This window comes from Cyclopterus lumpus, chromosome 6 (assembly GCF_009769545.1).
Source record: "Cyclopterus lumpus isolate fCycLum1 chromosome 6, fCycLum1.pri, whole genome shotgun sequence".
Lineage (NCBI taxonomy): Eukaryota > Metazoa > Chordata > Actinopteri > Perciformes > Cyclopteridae > Cyclopterus > Cyclopterus lumpus.
The window spans coordinates 8,171,520-8,188,577 of record NC_046971.1 but is presented as its reverse complement, the minus strand read 5'-3'; the positions used below and the strand labels follow the sequence as shown (position 1 = coordinate 8,188,577).

The following is a 17,058-nucleotide window of genomic DNA, read 5'->3' as shown; positions in this document are numbered from 1 at the left end:
ATGTGTAAAAGAGTGTCGTCCTTTTCCAGGAAAGCTCTTGTTACCCATGGAGTGGATGTTTTAGAAAAGGCCTCTGTTTGTTAGCCTTTGTGACTGTATATGGTGTCGGCCATTGTAAAAACCAAACTGATGACCAACTTCTCACTGTTGGTGGGCTACTCTTCAGAAGATACAGATAACTAAACAAATGGAGGATACTGAAGTGGCCCTCTTGATGACACTGTATGTGTTACATACCTTTGTAGGATCAAGAATGATAAGTGCTTGGTAAATGTATTGCGTGTATATATATACCATATATATATATATATATATATATATATATATATATATATATATATATATATATATATGGTATATATATATATAAAACTTTGAGATGTGGAGATCCATTACTGGATCTCCACATCTCAAAGTTTTATATATATATATACCATCTTACCAATATTTTATATGTATATATATGTATATATATACATATATATATATATATATATATATATATATGTATATATATAAAAAATATTGGTAAGATGGTCTCTGACCAAAGGGTTTGAGCCAGATTTGTAATTCAGCCTTAACGACACACAAAGTCTCAAGTGAGTCTTGCTTAATTTGAGACAATGTAGGAATCTGAATATGTGTTTTATTCGAAAAGCCAAATCCAATCAAATTATTTCCACTCACTGGCCAGTGGTTTGGAGCATTGACTGTGTTGACAGGTTTATCAAGGGAAACATTTTGAGAGATATCAGGGAGGGGAAAGTGAGACGGAGGCAGAGAGCAGGAGTCAGGTTGAGGAGGAGGAGGGAGGCAGAGAGAGAAAGAGAGGGGAGCAGAGAGGCAGGCTTTGCCTTTTCTGGTAGTTGAAGTCGCTGAAAGAACAAGCAGGAATTCTTTGTGCTGCAGAAGGGCTGAGATATAAACCAGACTGTAGAGGTTGATATATGAAGAGAGGGGAGACACCGACGTCAATGGACTAAACTCCAGCTACTGCTACGGTATTGTAAACCAACAGTTTTCGAGTTTCTACTCTTGTCATGAAGCTGTCTTGGGTGGTCCCCGATACTTTGATGTGCTACTGATTTAGAGCTCTTTTTTCTTTTTTTCCTCCTTTTTTTTTTTACCATGCTAGTTTTTTCGCCGCAGTGAGGGTTCGTTATTTAATATTAAAGCTAACAAGTTGGGAAATCCCAATGATGATGAACATCTGATTCATCTTATGGTTGTAAGATCCCAAAGTACTCCCAATGTACTCCCAAAATGTGCCTTATACTGCAGTAATCAGACTTTCCAAGCATGTGTTTCATCAAGTATGCAATCCAAGACAAACTAATTGATGATTGACTGCCTGATTGTACTGAATTCATCGGACGTGATCTGATATCGCATTTGTGTCTTTCAGTGAGAAAGTGAGGAGAATCTTTTGGCCATCATGGACGATGACTTTGACCGCCGCATGGAGCAGAGGAGGCAGAGGAGAGAGCAGATGCGCGTCGACACTGACAAGTGAGTGAACCATCGAAGAATATATAAACGGAAACACATACACGGGTACAACAACACGGATGCATGATAAAAGTGCTATAAAAGGACACGAAGGATCTTAAATTAAAGCCTCATTAGTTTTATCACTGTTTCACAACTCACACCTGACTGTCAGCTTCAGTGCACCATATTTGATCAACAGGAGCTTTTATAAACCACATGTGCAGTCTGTGCCAAAGTTATTAGACAGCAGCTGCTCCCAAGGAAGTCCCATCTATACAGTTGGTACTAGACTGTGCGTTGGAAAAGACCGTTTTCTGTTGGGACAAACTTTAGAGGTGTTGACGTGTTTCAAAATAAATATGTTTCTCCTTTAATCTTGCAAAGTCTTGGAGACATCTGGTCAGTGATCGAGGTGCTCTGTTTGCATTTGTGTGTCCGTCTTCCAGTTTTTGCACTTTTCCATGAGGGACTTGTGCGTTTTGTGCATCTCCACATGGAGCAGCAGAGCAGAAAGGACTTGGGTGGTTGTCAAGCGATGACAGTTTAATGATCTCCACTGCCTTTTTTTTCCTCGCTCATTAGGAAGTCATCTGGCTGTGCTGCTGTTTGGATTAGTCTGTCGCCTCCCTCACGCTCTCTTTGTGCTCAGATAAATATGCAATACTGTTCAAGAGTTATCGCTCACATCCCCTCTGGCGGTGTAATGTTGCAGGTTTGACTCTGTGGAAATGATCTCACAACATCAGAACAAAAGAAAAGTGATGCCAACATTCAAGGGAAGGGAAACTCAAACTGGAATGCCTTTCAGTTGAGCTACATTCATATCACAATATGAACAAACAAGCTCTTTTTGGCACAGGACAAGCAACACCAGACCCCACGGTGAAGTGGGGCGTAATTAGCAAAATTGCTCACACCTGTAGCCGTCAGCTGCTGCTTAATTACAGAGCTATTAAAATAAGAATCCAACATTAGGATGAATTTGGACTACTGGAGCCTACAGACACTAAACCTCTCAAGATTAATCAAAGAGAAACGTTATTTGAATTTGATTTGACTTTGATTTCAATCTGATTTGTCTGTCTTTTGATTTGAACATATAACCGTCATCTCCCCCCCCCCCCCAACTATCATTCATTAACCAGTAAAGTATGGTTTGCGTCAGAACAGCCTGCTCTTCCATCTTCTTCATCCGTGCCATAGATCTCCATTGTTTTAAAACCACGTTAATGAGCCACATTGTTGCACCGGGTGACATGTCCCTTCATCACAATGAACATGGCCACTGTGGTTTGTTACAATTCCACCCCACATAAATGTGTATCAATCCAGAGCTAAAAATACACCCCTAAAACCTGGTCTTTCTACTCCTGTTTGTCGCTTAGCTATAGCAGAAAATCATCTTCAGTTGGAATGACATTTTGTGAAAAATATAGAACCTCAGATTCATCTTTTAAGGGATGAAGGTGAAATTTGGCCATGACCACATGATCCAGATGTCCATACAACCAATGGCAGCGCTACACCGTTATTTCCTTCCAGTTCAGAAGTCATTTGTTGTCATATTAGATCAGCTAATCATCAGAGCCCCATTGGAAAAAAAAGGCGATGCTATCAAACTTTCTCACAGTCCTGCAGCCCGCTCCGCCAGCGGTGCCAACCCAGCCTGCCCTCAGACCCTCTGCAGCCCGAGGAAATGCTGCAGACGCTGGAATGTTTTGACTGCCTTTTCTATTTCAGCACGGATAGCCTGCTCTCAACGCTTCAGACTGGCAGTGTGAGAGGAGTTTTTTTTATTTTTTTTTAGCCTCCTTTTTTCGACAAAGAGCTCTCATTATATTTCCCTCCATCCATCTATGTGTCACGTCCCCCGGGGTTGTTCGTCTGAAAATGTAACTGCAACATTTCGACATCACTCTCACAGCAGGCCAAAAGCTTTAGGTGGAGTGATGCCTAATTGTATCGCTTCCTCAATGATTGATCCGGGCGACCCATGCCGTGCCAGGGAAACCTTTGCCTGAGGATTTGTTGGATTTCTGCATCGTTTGTTTCTATTTAGAAGGCAGAAAGGACTCTTGTGTTTCCCATCACCTCTTCCCTTCACAGCATCTGTAAACCATTGTGTTGCGGTTTCAGGAAGAGCAGAGGGAAATAATACCCATGCTCCATCAATGGGCCATTTCAAGCTCTCTCCGTGCCTCATAAAGCCTGGTAATGCTTGGAAAGATACTCGCTCGGCATGCTCCGAAAATCTCCCTGTGGGTTTACTCACAGTTGGATGAAAGTTTATGGCAAGATGTGAGCGAGATGAGGAGGGTTGAAAAACCAGGACAGGAGGATAAAGACTTTTATGTCTTGTGTTAGTGATTTTTCCCTCGTCTCTATCTCTTTATCTTCCTCCTTTTTCACCCTTCTTCTTGCCAACAATATCTCTGTTTCTCAATATGTTTCTTACATTAATAAATGCCAAAAGGGGTCATTGCTTTGGAAGCTCTCGATTTCTTGGATGTGACGTTCTGATCTCAGACACATGTGGTGTGTGTTTCTTATTGTTTCTTGGACTGTTTTCCCTCACTCGTGACATCTCCAATCTCCATCATATCTGTGTGGCTTGTATCAGTGGTTCACAACCTAAATGTCAGGGATCCTCAGATACATCCGTTACACAAAAGACTGTGTGCATTTTGAAAAATAGATATTTCCATCTCCTCTGGCCTCCAGAAATCTTTACAGTTATTGAAACAATCAAATATCATGTCAACCCTGAGGTCACAACACAAGCAGGTCAAATTTCCAATACATATTCCAATATATTTCTCAATATCTTTAAACAGCTGCTGTTTACACGCTCGGATACAAACGTTGCTGATTTACTGATGAAATAAAAATATGTAATCATGCATGAGAAATACTAAAGAGTTGCATTTTGCTACTTTAAAATGCATTAGTCAATTTGAACTACCATTCAAAAACCTAACTTTAAAACAAAACAATAAGTGACAACTTAACTTCCCACTATGGAATTTCCATTTTCTAGTTTTTTATTAACATGTATTTATGCATCTGTATGTGTGATATTTCAGGGAGGGTTACACCAACGACGATGAGGAGGAGGCTCGGGAGCAAAGGAGACGTGCAAGGGAGGAGAGGAAGAAGATGAGGGACTCAGACGAGCCTGGAACCACTGATGTTATCGACACTAACAGGTAAAGGCCTCACGTCGACAAAGTCTACAAGTGTTGACAAATTAATTCAGAGTGAGCCACTATCAGCACAACTATGCTTTTAATTCATCACCACTAGCCACAGAAAAAAACCAATCAGAGACTTGACCAGGCAAAACAATGGAAATCTGTAGATTCAATATCCATTTTCTTTACTATTTTTTGGGTGGATTTTATGTGGTTACAGTGTGACGGAGACAGCCGGTGCAGAAGGTGCAGAAGGTGCAGATGATGACCAGGTCTTGTTGGAGCGCCTGGCCAAGAGGGAGGAACGCCGCCAGAAGAGAATGCAGGAGGCCGTGGAGAGACAGAAGGAGTCTGACCAAACCGTCGGCACCACCAACGGCTCAGATGGCGTACATACGGAGGAAGAGGAGGAGAAGGAGGAGGAGGAGGAGGAGGAGAAACCAGCCCAAGAGGAAGTGGCCGAGAGTGATACTAACTCCTGGAGGAAAGAGGAAGAGGACGAAAAGGAAGATGAGATGGTAAGTGAAGATTTGGAGATAGATCGTTTGGGCTGAGAAATATTCTGTTGTCGCTGATGTTTTTCTTCTCTCAGCAGGAATCAAGAACCGCAAGCATAATAAATGAGGTATCGTCTCTTATATTAACTCTCCACCAACTTAATTACGTTGATTTACATGCATTAATTGACACAAAACTGCATTTTATAGGAGGAGATTGTGGAGAAGGCTTCAGCAACCGAAGTAGAGGATGAGCAGCCTGATTTAGGAAAGAACGATGCTGAGGAGGAGGCTGTTCCTGATGTTGACAAGGAGGAAGAAGAATGGAAGAGGAAAGAAGAAGAGGAAAGGCAGCAAACAGAAATGGAAGAAAAGATGAGGATAGAGGAGGAAGAAAGGCAAAAAAAGGAAATGCAGGAAAAGGTCAAGAAAGAGGAAGAAGAAAGGCAGCTACATGAGGAGGAGGAGAGGAAGAAGAGGGAAGAGGAAGAAAATCAACAAAAGGAAATGGAAGAGAGGCTGAGAAAAGAGGAGGAAGAAAAAATGAAAAAGGAAAAGGACAAAAAAATGAAAGCAGAAGAGGAGGAAAAACAGAAAAGGGAGATAGAAGAGAGACAGAAGAAAGAGGAGGAGGACAAACGGAAAAAGGAGATGGAGCAAAAGAAGAAGAAAGAAGTGGAAGAAAAACGCCAGAAAGAGCTGGAAGAGAAGAAGAAAAAGGAGGAGGAAGAAAAGCAGAAGAACAAAGAGCTGGAAGAGAAGAAGAAGAAAGAAGAAGAGGAAAAGCGGAAAAAGGAGGCAGAAGAGAAGAAGAAAAAAGATGAAGAGGACAACCGCAAAAAGAGAGAGATGGAAGAGAAGACAAAGAAAGAGGAGGTATTGATGTGATTTATTGCATAGCAAGCCACTTCAAAAACACAGAAAAGTTCAACACAAATATTCCCGTCTGTAAAGTAACAGAATACAGACAATTCATAATGTAATAAAGGTCTTAATCTTTTAGATTAAATGGCACCGGGGGACGACCCCTTGTGATCTATCCAGGATTTGTTCTCGTGTTGCAGATATTTGCCGTATGATACGGTTTTGCGGCGGCGTCATACATCACCGAGCAGTCACAGCGTTGGTTTCATTTGGCCTTGACGATGTCACAGCATGCGTCCTCGTCCGTTTACATCTGCGACACATTCACTGCCCCACTGGCTTTGATTGAACCCGTGTTTGATGTCTTTGTTGTGGGGTTTTCTCCATCGTGCGTTTGGACTGAGCCTGTTGCTTTTTATTATTTTAATAATGTTCTTCCATTTCTGTCTTGCGCGTAAAGGAGGAGAAGCCAAAAAGATTTGGTTTTAAGGAAAAGGTAAAATGAACATGTCATCATTTTCAAGTATATTCTTTATATTTTCTTTTGAAATATCGAGCATGTGATCAGGAAGAACTTTTAGTAGTTCAACTTTTTCCCTTTTTTTTTTTTTTTTGCCAGAATGAACCAGCCAAACAGAACGGAGGGCTCTTTGAGAATAAACTTAAGAAAACTTCAAGGTAAAGTATTAATTTTCACCTCATCACTATCTTTTGTATCGATCATTAAATAATTGTGTGTGTGTATGTGTTTGTGTGCAGAGACAACGCTCCCTCCAGCAAGGCAGGTGGCGTGGAGCAACAAGAGGCCGAGCGTAAGCTGCAAGAGCTGAAGCGCCGGCGAAACGATGCCGAAAGCGAGGATTTCGAGAAGATGAAGCAGAAGCAGCAGGACTCAGAGGCCGAGCTGGAGGAGCTGAAGAGGAAGAGAGAGGACAGAAGGAAGGTCGTGGAGGAAGAGGAGAAGCAGAAGAAACAGGAGCAGGAGGACAAGAAAGCCAAAGAACAGGTGATGTTGGATTTCACAGCATCATTTTTTACTTTAGCTTGATTTGATTGGGGACTCGAGTGTGACAGCTAAGTGTGCTTTTCCTAACAGGAGGAGAGGAAGAAGATGAAGGAGGAGATAGAGAAGAGGAGGGCGGAGGCTGCAGAGAAGAAGAAACAGAAGGAGGAGGAGTCTCCAGCAGCTGCCTTTACCATCAGTCCCAAAGGATCCTCAAAGGTGAGTTCTGGAACAGTGTTTCAGGTAACAAATCACATATACAATTGTGTGTCATTTGCCATGAACACATTTTATTTTTCAATGCTTTGAACACCACAAAGAAAACCCCATTGCATTGAAGAACACACTATCTTCCTATCTACCTCTACAGGAAAGTCAGACTTGGTAAATAACTTTAAATGATCCCAAACTAAAAAATAAAACAGCTATCTCATCATAATGTTACGAGAAGCATAAGCCCCAACACCCAACACTGACATTTTGGTAAATACACTCAATCACTTTTATGATGAGAGTTAGATGAGATCAATGTTACTCTCATATCACAATTTGGTATCCACCTTCTTATTAACTGTATTCAACGTGTATTCAAACTATTCTTATAGTTCATACAGAGGTTGTCATTACATCACATTTAATAGGTCTGTTTTTGTATTTGTCATTTCCCGTTGTGAGACATGTTTCACAGTTTAATGTGGTTGTTTGTTCTGCTGTTCCCATTTCCAGTCCTCTTATATCACCCATGTGTTGCTAGTTGACATAAAACTTAAAAAAAGATGGGAGCTGGCGTCTGTTCTCAAATACGGCTATTTTTGTACAAGACCATGACTGGGTCATTTTATTAGTTTTTTTTTAGTATCTTTGGAGGAATGTTGAGAATTATGTGTGCGCATACACGGGAGGTATAATTAATGTTGGACATTATCTCTCAGTGTGTGTGAGAGAGTGTGTGTGTATGTGCTGGCTCCCTGACAGCCAAACTCTCCGGTTCAATCACTCAATAACAGAGAGACCTTCCCAGGGACGGACTGTTATTGAGTGAGGTTGTCTTGGAGACAGGAAGGAAGCCAATATCTATTTGTGAAAGTCTGTTTGAAAACAGTTTGTAACTGTTTATAACCCTAAAATATGCGGTTTTGTGCAGATCGGGGCAAAGGCAGAATTCTTGAGCAAATCAGCCCAGAAAAGGTGAGACATGAAAAGTATAAGTGAATAAACACTCAAATTGAATTGTGAGCAGCCCTAATTCATAATAATTGAATGTGTTGTTCATCCACACAGCCGAGTGTCTCACACTCCAATTGTCTCCAAGATAGGCAACCGACTGGAACAGTACACCTCTGCCATCCAGGTGAGACTCATTTTTAAGTATCCTGGGCCGTGGTGGTAATCGAGTACTCAAATCCTTTATTTAAATTTATTTAGGTAAAAGTACGAACACAACAATTGTAAAGTACTCCATTATAAGTCCTGAATTCAAAATCCTACTCCAGTCAACGTACAGAAGTATTTACAAAAGTAAAAGTATTTATTTTGCAAGAAAAAGGCCAAACACATTTTTTATAGTGTCAATGTGAAAGTAACGTTTTACAAACAGTGTTGCTTTTTTAGATAAATCTGAAGGGGCTTTGAGATGATTAATGAGGTTGGAAAGAAGAAAAAACAAACATTTCTAATCATTTGTCTCAATCTTTTCTTTTTGGTTTGACATTGAATAATTGAACCTCTTTGTGCCTCTAAACACTTGACATAGTCTGGGAAGTCTAGAGAGTAAATCTGTCTTTGGTGGAACTGATACCAGCCCACAGACATCTTAAACAAGACAAGAGGTCCAAATCAGAAGCAGCGTTCTGGTTTGTGTTTAAATGCATTTGTATTTTAGAAGCTCTTTAATGTTAAATCATAAATCTCTAAAACTATAGCTGAAAAATGCCAACATTTGCCTCTGAAATGTAATAGAGTAGAAGTATAAAGTTACAAAATATGGAAATGCTCAAGAACAAATTCTGAAACATTTAACTGAATTAAAATGTACGTGTCACCACGGCTCCTCAGTCAATGTAGCTCTGTTTCTGCCCACGTAAAAGTAGTCAAATCTATCCTCTACGTCCACAGGGAAACAAGGACGTCAAATCCCCAAAGTCTCCGATGGTGGATATTCCTACAGGAGGCGCACGCAGCATCAAGAGCATGTGGGAGAAAGGCAATGTCGGCAGCTCCTCTGATAGTCCAACTCCTGCCAACAAGGTGAGGGAAAGCGACCAAGAGGGGCGGTTGGAGCGATTTAATAAAGGATTTGAATATTTGAGACGTCTCTTTTTTTTAAAATCCAGGATGTATCTGGTATCAAAGGCGGGGTGGCTGGACGTTGGATGGCAAAGCCTCCAGAGCCGGAGAAGACTCCAGCACCAGCAGCCGCAGCATCACCAGCACCAGAACCAGGACCAGCACCAGCACCAGCACCAGCAAAGCCAGCAGTAAGACCTGATAAATCCTTGTCTTGATCACACACACATACACACGCGATTGGAAACTAGACACCAGTGTTAAGTAATCCCTTGTTATTCTGCACATGCTAATGTTCTCATTTCCACATCACCATGCCAGTGCTTTGCTGGCTGCAGCCTTTATATATCTGAGCACCAAGGCTGGGAACTGGTCCTGCCGGGAGTGTAGTGACACCACATGGACAGTTTCCTTCACAGCACCTGTTACCAAATCCTTTTATTGAAAAAAAAAAGTATTTTATTCTCTACATGATGTGACAAAAGTCTAAACACAAAGCACTGAGCTGCAGCATGTATGTGTCAGCTGGCTGAATGCCAACATGCCACTGTGACTCCATACTTAAAGTCTCCTTCAGACAAGGGCAAAAGGTCATATCCCTTCACATGTGTCTTATTATTATCCTATTTGACGCCGCTGACCAAACAACCTTACAAGTAGAGAAGTTAAATGATTAATTTGGTTTATTTATTATCATTCGGTGCCAAAAAATACACAAGGACCGTACTTGGTGAACACCATGTCCTTTCCTTAAAGCGGGACACCAGCTGCTAGTCTTCCCAGATCTCCTGGAGACACTCTGCTATGTTCACATGCTACTGCATGCTCGACAACGTGTGACATTGTCCGAACGGTAAATTTATGAGCGAGATATCTTTAGTGCCTTGGCCAGCAGAGGAGGGGTTGTAACCTTGGCGTCAATTATGTGGCAACACCTCCACCTAAAGGGATTAGGCTGAACAGCAGAAACGTGTCTGATGTCTGTGTTCTCTTGTGTACGTTTACTGTGTTGTTTAATGCTCTTCTACTTTCCTTTCCTCCTTCCAATTGCACTCATTCTCTCAGCTTTCCTGTCTTCTCCTGCTGTTCTTTGCCTACTCTTCTTCAAACTGGTAAAGGTGCCATTTTGCATATATTTCACACTAACTAGCACAAGTATTATTAGTATTACTAATAATATTAGATACTAAACTAACTACTAAATTACTATTAAAGGCCAGGGGTGGAACGCAATTATGAGCATATACCCAAGGACTGTACTAGCTTGGAGGTACTTAGCTTGGGTATTTTCATTTGATATTATTTTATACTTCTACTCCACTACATTTCTATTGCCTCCACACGACTCTCAACATGGCGACAGCTGTGCAGCTAACAATGCTAACAGTGCTAACAACGGCAGCAGTGCTGATACGGATAACATTGTTTATCTGAGGGGGACTTGGAGGGCGGGCACTGTGCCTTTATGACAACGACCGTGACAGAGAAGCTTTAATAACACAAAAACACACACAGAAAGTGGGGAAAGTGACTTCAATCTCTGCTCAGGTAGACTGCACTATATCTTTACATAGATAATAATTGTTTGATGCTAGGGTAATGTTCTGAATATCGTAAAGATAACTATTAAATATATTATCCTGCGAATACAATTTTTCTCAGGACTTTTAATGTTAAAACACTGTTGTGTATAATTGCAACAGTGTACATCTTTCACCCCTGCATCAGACTAACGGAGTCATGTTTGGTTCTTATTGTAACAGGATGTGAAACCAGGTGACATCGGTAACAAGCGTGGCATGTGGGAAACCAAGAAGAGCTCTGCACCTGCCAAGGTAAGACACACACACACACACACACACTCACACACACACACACACACAAACCTTTACCTGACATGCTCCTGTTTGTTTGTTTCATTCAGTCTACCAAATAGAAGGTGGAAAGAGGTAATTTGTGAATCTATGGCTGCAACACTCAACGCACGTTCCACCGACACGGAGTGATGGATTTGTGGTGTTTACACTGTTTTCATGCCGTTTCTCAATATGCATATGATTGGGATCGGAGTTGCATTTGGACTACCTTTTCTTAAACATTGCAAGAAAAAGTTGTTCTTGGTGGGTTGTGAAAAGCTTTGCTACTTTTTCTAGCAACTGTTTGATTTTCCGTTAACAAAAAGTTGGCAGTCCAATCTGGCAACACACTCTTGATCTTGTTTCTTTTTCATTTCAGTCAATTCAGAAGGTGAACACATATTTTTTTTTAATCCGTATGATGCTTATGATAAAACATGATGTTTAAGTAAGTTACATTATACAAAATATTTGAGAGATGGGTGTGTTTCAAGGGGAAGGTTAGGTATTATGTTATTACTGAAGGGATGATAGTCTCATTATTTTTGAAGAGCAGAACAGGGTATTTCAATTTACATTAAAGTTAGGCCGTATGCAGATGACACCATTTTATCTTCATTATGCACTTTTACTTTTTCATGGTAATCTAATTGTGACAATTCAGTACTTTATGTAATACCAATATGTAATTCAGTACTGTATATTATAATAATCCCCTATCCCACCATAATATTTCCATACAGTCCCTAACTCATTAGTCAGTCTACGATCATTATCTCTTGTTAAAGGTAAGATGTATTCTGAACTTAAAAACTCTTTTTGAGTTGCCTGAACAGAAGTGAAATTACTGATTTTAATTCAATGAAGGAGATCCCAGCAGTTGGTGTCGATCTCTGTATTTCCGTTCCTCCCTCCTCTAACACGCAGAGACTGTAATATTCACCACATCATGTGTATGCTGTCACTAGTTCCCACACTGGGTTTGAGGACATTAATAGTAATCCCTGGCTCTGATGATGTTTTTTATTTGGAACATGGATTATTGCATACACGAGTGTGCTCTGTTGTTATTATACAATGTTTTGGCTGCACTGTGCACAACTTTATCCGGATATTATGATTAAATGCATGTGGTTGTGTTTGAGTGCTGTGTATGATCCATTTCTAAAGACTGCAGTGCTTTAAAAAGACTTGTTGGATTTGACCATTTTGGGGAAGGTTTTGGACGGTATACTATCTGTGGGAACGTGGTAGAATATAGTTAGTCCATCTTTATGAGTCATGTTTTACATAGCATGCTATATATATATGTTGTATCATTTATCCCCCCTCTCTTAGTCCAAGATATACCCATTTATGAAACACAGCTTTCTATGTGATTTACCATATTAGGATCTACATTAGCTCCAAATAAAGCAAAAGCTTTTGCTCTGCATAAATTGAGGAATTATTTCAACACCGTTTGCTGATCTCATTGGGCAATACTAAAGATGTGGTTTACAGTCTTTTGCTGACTCCCCCCCCCCCCCCCCCCCTCCAATTGTTCGTTAATCTTGTTTCTTCATTATTTTTTGTTTACAGGTGGCAGTCGGAGGCAAGAGCAAGTTTGTCACTAACAGTAAGTTTCTTAGTGACTGTAAAAAGTTGTACATTTGCTCAAGGACTGTACTTCAGAATTTTCCATTTTCATTCTATTTTAAACTTCACAACATATTATACCACAGCAACAGTTCCTCTTGCTGCAGTGCTACGAACTTAGCATGCTGCTTATGTTAATGCATCAGTGATAACACAATATTGTATTGGGCTATTTGTACGTTTACTTAATGAAAGGACCTGAATATTTCTTCCAACCACTGGCTGTAAATGTGCACATACTACATGTTAAATCAGGGTTTATCTAGATCAGCCCTGGAGGAAACAGAGTTTAGATGAAGTGTGTCTGTCCTTTACACCATTTTGTGGGCTCATAACTGATTTATAGCCCTCTGCGGACTCAACCAGTGGAACCCACCAACCATACTTTGTGCCAGAATAGCTGCTCATTGTAAATCAAATCTGCTGCTGCAGATTTTTGGCCGCAGGATCAGTTCTGTGGTCTATATTTAAGAATAAACCCTCACCCTGACCTTGTGTCCCAGTAAAAGGAACCTTCCAGACTCCTGGGATGGCTGTCGTGTCTTTGTAGTCCGCTGGCCACCCGCTGCCACCTGGACTGTCCAATGCCACGCTGTTGGCGAGCTGCTGGACATACCAGTGTGCAGCTGCTTGATTTTCACATTAAAACCGACTGCCGGGGAGGATTACTAACCGTTTAAGCAGCAAATCGGGCGACATCACCAGGCTTATTCACTCAGGATGAAAAATAAAGACTGAACATGTGTCCATGCAGTCTGTAGGTTTAAATGTGCATTCATTATGAAGAAGTACATTAAACATCCGCTGACATCAGCGGAATAAAGCTGTCTTGTCTTCTTCGTGATCAAAAGTTACACTTCTTCAGACGTCGAGGCCCCTGACTGTCGAGCCAGAGCACGAACAATGGCAACAGAAAAAGTGTCTGTCGAGTGTTCGGCTCCGACCCTAAATAGCGTTCCTTGTTTTGTAGCCCCGCCACTTCTTCATCAGAAATAGACCAAGAGGAATGAAGTAAAGGGCAAATGACAAAGTTCCAGCTTTCACTCACACGGAGAAGTGTCCCGTCTTAGACTGCAGGGTTCGTTTCAGCAATTGTCGAACTGATGTGCAAACACACCGAGAAGTATGGGTGTAAAAAGCATTGATTAACAGCCCTGGAAACAATCTTGTTTATCACCTAATAAACTATGAGAAGTTGACGTATGCATTGACTAATATATCTCTCAAATCTGCCTCTCTCTCTCTCTATTAGCAGGCGTAAGGCCCTAACCATTGACCTCCCCCATTTCAATCAAGTCTCACCCGACCAAACACAAAGCCCCGCTACTGTATCTGCATCCATTTCCCTTCTACGTTCCTGTTTTTCGCATGAAGTTCACACCGGAGTGACGAAAACACGAGGGACCAGGATGAGAAACGCCAGGATCAAAGTCTCTCAAGAGGTTGTTTTGTTTCATCAGACTTGACTTCAATAGGAAACTCAAAAAAAGATGTCACACATAGTAAAGGTTTTCAGGACAAAGCACCACATGTTTAATGCTTAATAGTTAATGGATTGTGTCGTATCTATCTTTTTAATCAAGGTTACACATTTCAGACGGCTGTCAGGGTGCTTAAATGTTATTTTGCTTTCAAGCCACACCGAGATGTCTGCTCATCTTGTGTTTCCATATAGCTTAAACCCAATTACAGGCTTTTGTGTTTTATTGTTGTACACACTCACTGCTTTTTGGGATGGCTGTAATGACTCTATGTGATAACCAAGGTTGTTTAATGTCCATCTCACCGCTTGCATTTTGATTGTAAACTGCCACTAAGATGGATTTTGGCTGATTAGCCTGTACATAATTGAGTAAGTACCATTTTATAATAAAGCGCCCTTTGTGAAGGGATTATTAATAGTAACTAATGACCCTTTTTGGTCTAGACCGAAATATCTCAAATGTTGGATGCATTTCCACAAAGTTTGGTACAGACATTCATGGTGACCAGAGGATGAACCCCAATGGCTTCCTCCTTACTTTCCAACTCTGGATGAATTGGCTCAACTTTCAACGAGCGTCCATTTGATTTTGGTTGAAATAATTGAATGCATTGTCATGCAATTTGGTACGCGCATTCATGTTTCCCTCAATATCTTTGGTGATCCCCCCAACGTTTCATTAAGCGCCATCATCAGCTCAGAATTGCAAACTAGATGGATTATTGTAATGGCTCATTAGAATTCTGCCCAAGACTGCAGCCAGATAGACAAAAGTGTGCAAGTAGGTCAATGTTTCTGTCAGCAACACATGGGGTTTGTTACCCGTTGGCCTTTAGTTAACTGTGGTGGATTAAAAATCATATTATCATGTAATATAAGCACGAATAAAGACTATGAATTCACGTGTAAGCGAGTACTGTAACACCTATTCGGTAACCAAATGCATTTCTACATAACAGGCAGTGATACTTTTCTATCATCAGTTTACATGCCAGTAACAGCTGTTTAATTGCACTGCAGCTGCAGTAATAAAGGCGATGCACTTAGTTTTAACTTCAAATTCCAGCCAGTCAGCAGTAGGCATGAGTTGCATCCTGCCAAAGTGTATCGGAGTCTTTCAGATGTGGATTGCATCGTTTGAACTTGTACTTGCTTCAGCAATAAATAAAAAAAGTAAAACATGTGTTATAGTTCTGTTGCTTTGCTTTTAGCTACAGGGAGGAAATGTTGCTTCATGTGTTTCTGAACAACTTGTGAAGTTATAGAGTGTTGAAACGTGAGAGGGTGTTGAAAGATGGATAAATTACATTTTACCACGACGGGAATGTACCTGCAGAATGTGTGTTAGCATGTTTATGTGAGTGTGTGTGTGTGTGTCAGAGACCCAATATCCATCTGTCTAACAATAGACTGACCAACCATAGGGTGCTGCAGTCACATGAGTATGAGCTGGACTATGTATCCTTGATGCTCAACCTGTTAGTGAACCTCAAGGAGCTGAAGTCAGTCGCTCGCCTCTGAGCTGCTGCTGTCTGGTTTATAGGTAAGGACTCGCTTAGGTCAGCGGCGCTTGTTTAGTCGTAAATCTTCAACTTAATTGCTGTCTCATAACTATATTACGTGAAGAGAAAACGTGTTTTCTGTTTTCAATTGTGTTCACTGCCTTATTAAATCGGACTGAAGTGCATCTATAAACACTCACACGCGGCTGAGATGACGTGCTTTTCATTGGTTGGTTCTGCTGTAAAATTAATTTAAATGACCTGATGGAAAATAAACCACCTTTCTAAAGAGTAGTGGAGTATTTATATTTGGTGCTACTTTATAGTATTCACCACATTTCAGAGGGATATTTCCTTTTTACACCAACTGCTCTGTCACAAGATACATTAAATATGTGTAAACAAAGTACATTTACGTGAATACTGTACTTGAGTACAAATGTTTATAAAACAGTAATTGAGCATCTGAGCTACATCATTGAAATACTTTTTATAACGTGCAACATTTTCTATTCTTCAGTACATTTTGAAGTTAATATTTAGTGTTAGTCATTTTAAGTATTACTTTCGAATGCACAACCTTTACTTGTAATAGAGTATTTCATTGTGGCATTGCTAATATTTGGCTCCAGTAAAAGATCAGAATACTTTTTTTTCCGCCCCTGCCAAAGGGACCACGGGTATTTGGGTCAGTGTGAACTGTGAGAACATTTGCCATCTCGTGCTCTGCTATGTTGTTTAATGATCGGAAATACTTGTCTAAAAATAGGCTAATAGAGACACATTTTGCAGAGCTCATCCATAACAAAATGTCTGACACGGAAGAAGTCAACGAGGAGGAAGAAGGTAAGAACGATGCATTTGTCCATGTTTTTATGTACTTTACCTCATTTAATTTCACTAATCATTTATGGTCCTGATCATCAGCGCAAGAGACGACAGGTGAGAAAACTGCTTTTTTTTCTTCTTTTTCTTCTTCTCATGCAACAGTTTGTTAATGACCTCTTTTTACTCGCTTATCAATTTCTTCTAAATGTCTCCTATTTATTTATTTGTGTCCCAGATGACTCAAAGCCCAAGCCAAAGTAAGTGTCTTAGCTCTTCTTTAGTCAAGCAGCTAAAACAAAACTCCAGGCAGATCATACAGCAATAAACTGTTCACTCCCACAGGTTTATGACGAACATTGCCGTCCCAAAGCTCCCCGATGGGGATAAAGTGGATTTTGATGTGAGTCAACCTCATTAAA

The 17,058-nt window shown here is 40.6% G+C and overlaps 2 protein-coding genes across 2 annotated transcripts in view; both read left to right on the top strand.

Moving 5' to 3' along the window:
• Positions 1 to 778: 778 nt before the first annotated feature.
• LOC117731973 (non-muscle caldesmon-like) lies at positions 779 to 15,510 on the top strand. The gene is made up of 18 exons (XM_034534556.1): positions 779 to 1,001; positions 1,406 to 1,509; positions 4,575 to 4,697; positions 4,903 to 5,200; positions 5,278 to 5,307; positions 5,390 to 5,716; positions 6,041 to 6,055; positions 6,504 to 6,539; positions 6,663 to 6,721; positions 6,803 to 7,049; positions 7,140 to 7,265; positions 8,191 to 8,234; positions 8,328 to 8,397; positions 9,162 to 9,293; positions 9,380 to 9,523; positions 11,096 to 11,167; positions 12,770 to 12,806; positions 14,079 to 15,510. The coding sequence occupies exons 2-18, from the start codon at positions 1,436 to 1,438 to the stop codon at positions 14,093 to 14,095; spliced, it is 1,851 nt and encodes a 616-aa protein (XP_034390447.1). The 5' UTR covers positions 779 to 1,001; positions 1,406 to 1,435; the 3' UTR covers positions 14,096 to 15,510.
• A 1,092-nt stretch (positions 15,511 to 16,602) lies between these two features.
• Positions 16,603 to 17,058, top strand: part of tnnt2d (troponin T2d, cardiac) — a 4,413-nt gene continuing 3,957 nt past the window's right edge. Inside the window, exons 1-3 of the mRNA XM_034534715.1 lie at positions 16,603 to 16,657; positions 16,875 to 16,896; positions 16,982 to 17,039. Of these exons, the coding sequence (XP_034390606.1) occupies positions 16,621 to 16,657; positions 16,875 to 16,896; positions 16,982 to 17,039 (117 nt within the window). The 5' untranslated portion in view covers positions 16,603 to 16,620. The remainder of the gene's footprint in view (positions 16,658 to 16,874; positions 16,897 to 16,981; positions 17,040 to 17,058) is intronic.